General features: G+C 33.6%; 1 protein-coding gene across 1 annotated transcript; it reads right to left on the bottom strand.

The window, feature by feature from the left end:
* Positions 1–3,156: 3,156 nt before the first annotated feature.
* Positions 3,157–4,946, bottom strand: LOC139498034 (uncharacterized). Its single transcript, XM_071286340.1, has 2 exons — positions 4,792–4,946; positions 3,157–3,895 (listed from the first exon to the last, which is right to left on the bottom strand). The coding sequence occupies exons 1-2, from the start codon at positions 4,932–4,934 to the stop codon at positions 3,274–3,276; spliced, it is 765 nt and encodes a 254-aa protein (XP_071142441.1). The 5' UTR covers positions 4,935–4,946; the 3' UTR covers positions 3,157–3,273.
* Between the last annotated feature and the right edge of the window lie 797 nt (positions 4,947–5,743).

Below are 5,743 nucleotides of genomic sequence, written 5' to 3'. Positions count from 1 at the left end.
AATTGTCGTTTCATAAACTAAAGGATTTTAGATAATTTCATTGTTCGTACTCCAAAGTGAAAACTACATTGTTTATATCTATTTTTATTTCTACCATACACCACCAATGCATCCATAAGTGCAACACAATACACATGATATGCATATCTTGAAAACTAGTCAAATTAATGATATTTTTCAAACGAATGATATTTTCCTGTGTTAAATCAGGAATATGACAGTAATTGTCCATTCGTTTGTAATGATTCAGGTTTGATTTTTACAGTATTTTGGGGATTTTTTCCAAGAATCGTCTCCTCCTAAATTTTAGGGCTAAATTCTTTTGAAAAATAGGTTGATGATTGGAAGACCTTCAGGTATATACTTACATTAGTAAAACGGCGAATGCATGCTGAAGATTTAGGTATGTACTCACATGAGTAACACGCCGAGTGTCACATGCTGAACCTTAAGGTATGTACTTACATGAGTCACACGACGCCACATGCTCAGCAGGATCTGCTTACATCATCCAAACATGTATGATCACCCATTGGTTTTTCGTAGGGTTCGTGATGCTCTGTCATTAATGTTATATGTTGTGTTTTTTATATTGTTGTTTGTCATTTGATACTTTTTGTGTTTTGTTTTGCCATGGAACTTAAGTGTCAGTTTGTTTATCTCATTATCATGCTAGTTATTAAGTTAAATTTGTCAATATTTTACCCATTTGACCGTGACGTTTTTTTTATTATGATTGTAAATCCAGAAAAGCGCTTCAGCACAGGGTTGATACCTCTGCTTGCTTGTGGACTATCCGGCTCCGCGTGTATCATTAGATAAGTAGTCAGTACTTAAGTTTGGCATGATTTACAGCAAACATATTTCAATGTATTTAAAGTTGTCAATTTATATAAAAAAAATGAAATCATTAAGAAATTAAGGTTTCAACTCCCTCGGACAAAGTTGACATTAAACATGTAAAATAGATTAGGTATTTGTTTTACTTTCTCGTTAGGTATAACGCTCTTCACCTGTTTCGGTATTATTGCTTCTTTGGCTTTTAAATATTCGGCTGGAGCATTCCTGATGAAGGTAAGCGCTTAGGACGCATGCAACCTAAAACTTCTTCTCTTAATTTGTTTGTGTCGTTCGAAGTATATTTTTTTTGGGGTTGAAACTTCTGAAAACGTCGTCAAACTGCATTTTCTGACGTCATATTCGTCATTTTGATGCCATTCCGTTATCTATTTGAATTTTGAAAATACAAAAAAAAAGTATTTATAACAATAAAAAAAAATACAAGTTTTTAATTCATCTTCAGTCTGTTGATAAAGGTTTCCTAGTAATTGTCTCACGAGGGATATAATTGTCCCTTTTGCAGTCATATATTTCCATAGAAGAGGGACGAAAGATACCAGAGGGACAGTCAAACTCATAAATGGAAAATAAACTGACAACGCCTAGCTAAAAATGAAAGAAGACAAACAGACGAACAATAGAACACATAACGTGGTTGAAGGATGATTAACTTTCTGACCATACTAGGGACATTCGTGTACCTCGTAAGACAATGACAGAATATATTTATGCCCCATTTATGGGGTTATATTTTCTGGTCTTTGCGTCCGTTCGTCCGTCAGTTCGCCTGTCCTTCTTCAGGTTAAAGTTTTTGGTCGAGGTAGTTTTTGATGAAGTTGAAGTCCAATCAACTTGAAACTTAGTGCACATGTTGCTTATGATATGATCTTTCCAATTTTTATGGCATATTACAGATTTTGCCACATTTTTACGGTCCACTGAACATAGATAATGATAGAGCGGGTGGGGCATCCTTGTACTATGGAGTATAGACATATTCTTGTTTTTAAAATAAACTACAGAATACTAACTAACTCGAGTACTAATTGCTTTTGTTGATAACTAAAATGTAAACGTATAACTTTAAAGCGTCATTATGCATGTTATGACATATATACCATTGTAAGCAATAGTTTGAAGACGTTTTCTAAAGTTCTTTTCGGAAGGTAAATGTAAATACCGCGTAAATTCATTCTACAAATATCGCGTTAAAAACTATGCTTTTGCAAAATATCGCATATTTTTAAACATTTAAGATGAATTAGTCAAATGAAATAGAGAATGAAAACATGAAATGTGGCAAAGAAACAACTACCCAACCAAGAACAGAAAACAACCCAAGTGCAATAATGGGCATTCAGCGTAGTGAACCAATCCCGTACTCGGAAGCAGGAGCAGTAGGACCTTAACAATTATGTATACTAGTTCAGAAAAATGGACGCTATATTAAACTCAGAAACATTCAAATATACCAAAACTTGAAGAACACAACACGTTTCCAAAGGGTTGATGTTTTAACTAGGGACAGGCGCAAACATGTCGTGGGTTCAAACATTTTTTGTGAAATGTCAACCCTCCCACGTATACCTCTACCCAATGTGGAATAAACAAACACATAGCAAAATATAATGTTATTTTTTTTAGAATTTACTATGTATTTCATAATAAGGGTTTTAAAACTCATCAAAAGTGATGAATATATTCTTCAATGAATAACATCCAGGCTAAAACCTGTCCAGGCGCGGATCCAGTCATTTTGAAATGTGGCGCCGCGGGGTTCCAACCCCTGAAACACTATGAAATGTTCACATAGTTTAAAAAAAAACGAAAGGGGAAAGTTTCCAACCACTGGAACACCCCAACCCTTTACCCAACGGATATGTCAATAATAGCCAGCTTGGAAAACTATTTGAAAATAACTGGTTGTTAATTATGACGGCAATATGTGACATCGTATGTTCACTAATGCAGTGGGAAATCCACCTTCCATATGACGTAAAGGACATGAATTCAAGGGCGACAATTGCGATTTTTACATAGACAGCGACAGTATCGCACCATTGTTGTTAATGGTGACGTTAATATGTGACATCGATTGAATACTTAAATGCAATTGACAATAATAAAGTATGATCTAAATGAAGGCAACAGTAGTATACCGCTGTTCGATAGTAATAATTCGATTACGCTAAAACAAATCTGTGTAACAAACTAAAACCGAGGGAAACATTGATTATAGAGGGAAACAACAGAATAACAAGCAAGCACGAACATAAAAATACTAAAATACTACAAACTGGAATAAAAAAAGACATAATGAATGCAAATATTTATGAATTAAAAAGCTTTTCGAAACATTACAAACTATTCATTGCTAGGTTGTTGTCCTTTCTGAGTTATTGTCTATGTGGGCTTTTTGATTAATGGTGGCTTCTACTTTCTCTTGATCAGATTTCCGAAGTATCTTTTGTTCAACACAGAACGGAAAATGTTAAGTTTTCTGAGCTTATTTAAACGTGTTGACCTCTCTTCTTCTTTACTCTCGAGTTCTTCTACTGCACTTTCTAGATCTTTTTCTTCTACCTTGCAACATTCTTTGCAATCGCATTCATCTGCGGTTCCCTCCATATCATCACAAACATTACCGCATATCGCCATACATTTACCTTCGAGACACGGTCCGATATCAGCATCTTCAACCTCCATAGCAAGGCACCCACTTTCCAGTAGATTTTTTCCTACAGCGATCGTGAACAATATGTGTTCTTCGATTCTTTCGCATTGATCATTTTCTCCTTCTTCACAAAGGCGTTTACCCTCATTTAGCATGCACTCGCCGATCTGTTCATCTGCTTTTTCCAGACATTTATCAAGTATTTTTTCAGCTTCTTCTCCACCTTCTTCGCCGAATTCCTCTTTTGCCATTTCGATACCAGCGTGTTTTAAAACGAACTTTTCCCTGTCTCCAAGATATTTGGATTTCTCAGTACGCTTGAAACTGTACCCATTCACAACCACAATACAGAACAATGCTAAAACTGTATACTTCATTTCGCTAAAAAAAAAATAATCTGATGAACATTTTAAAATCAAACAGATTTAAGAAGATGTGGTGTGAGTGTCAATCAGACAACACTCCACTCAAGTTACAATTTGTAAAAGTGAACCTTTATAGGTCAAAGTACGATCTTTAACACGGAGCCTTGTGTTTGGGTTACAGTTGAAAGATGAACGTCAAAACTCAACAAGGAATTAATAATTTCATACACTCAAAAGAATCTTCAGTTTTTAAATTTGCTTTAAGATAAAAAATAAAAAAAAATAAAAAAAATAGATTATAAAATGTATAAACCTCGTTAAACCAACTGACTGAACTGTCCATTTTTTGTTATATTTCAAAATAATTGCGTGACAAATTTTATTTTCAAATCAATTCAGAAATCGGTTTTGCAAACTAACATTAGAATTTAGCAGATCGACAGCCTATTTCATATATATGTATTTATAGATTATCGAAAGTGAGAAAAAGCAATCGAGTTGAGATGACCATTGAAAATCTGTTTATCGCTATTTTACCTATGACGACGTTGTCAATTTTATGTCAGTTTCATTAGCAACGCCACGTGTCTCCTTAGTTTCTAGCCATAATTTCCCATCTCAAGCGAGTAGTATGATATGACAAATTATCACAAAAAATGATCAAAGGAAAAATGCACAAAAGATCGATAAACATGATTTATACAATACTTTCTACTACGTACTTTAATCTAACCGAACAAATTTTAGTAGACACTATTCTATGTAATATATATCACAGTGATTTCTTAACAATTAAAGTGTTGTTTTTTTAATAATTGCGGTATCAAAATAAAGTCCGATTGAAATTGAAATAACCAACATGAATAAAAATAAAACATCTAATATGAATTTAAAAAATGTACACGAATTTACCTTTGGAATGTCTTTTCCTTGCTAAAATTATTCGATGTAAGCTTATTTGGTACTACTGTCGATTGGCTGTGTGCAAGCTTATATATCATGCAGGCACTTACTAATTTGCATAATTTGTCTGTATATACCCGATTTTGTGGCATGAAATAGGACGTTAAAATGGTTGACATAAACAAGTATCTATTACTAGATTTATTTCACTTGACTGGGCGGAGTTTAAGACCAGTCCATCTATAGACAGGATTTTTGGGATAAACTGATCGATGAAGTGTCCGGTTATTCGCCCCAAATCATACACCCAATTCTTTTGTATATAAGTTTAGCGACACTGATAGGTGATAAGAATTCAATATTAATTATAACGGCAATCATCCTTATCACACACATCTTCAAATAAACTGTCTTTATGTAAAGTAAAAAATAAGCTCCGCCCGATCAGTTGAAATAACATTGGTATCGGTAATTTTTAATACTAGTACAAATGATTAAATAGAAATGTAATTGTATATGCAGTATCAGTACTCTAAAATTTGCATTTCTAAATAAAGAATGATTGAAAAAAATGATCGATTTTATTGGGGTAAAGAAAGAGGTGTGTTGTGAAATTATAAAGATAGTATGCGATTTCAGTGTGATATCACATAATACCTGAGTTCAATTAGAATTGTAATTATTGTTCACAAGTTGTTCATTCATTTCATTTACCCAAAGGCTGAATAAAATAAATCGCTAGGATACACAAAAAAAACCTTTCAGGAGGAAAAGTTTCAGCTTAAATCATCCACCGTTTTGTTGTGGGGATGTAAGTACCGTATGATGTTTTTTGCTTTGTATCGATCTGACGAGTTAATCCCTTTTCAAATGATTTTTATATATATAAAAGAAGATGTGGTATGATTGCCAATTAGACAACTGTTGACAAGAAACTAAATGACTCAGAAATAAACTACTA

This window comes from Mytilus edulis, chromosome 12 (assembly GCF_963676685.1).
Source record: "Mytilus edulis chromosome 12, xbMytEdul2.2, whole genome shotgun sequence".
NCBI lineage: Eukaryota > Metazoa > Mollusca > Bivalvia > Mytilida > Mytilidae > Mytilus > Mytilus edulis.
Note: the sequence above shows the minus strand (reverse complement) of the source record. Positions and strands in the feature narration are given on the sequence as shown.

Excerpts from the sequence above, each read along its gene's own strand:
- LOC139498034 (XM_071286340.1), bottom strand. The coding sequence starts at position 4,934 with ATGCCACAAAATCGGGTATATACAGACAAATTATGCAAATTAGTAAGT. Across the intron at positions 3,896-4,791 it reads AAGGAAAAGACATTCCAAAG|CGAAATGAAGTATACAGTTT; the intron begins GTAAATTCGTGT and ends TTTTTTTTTTAG.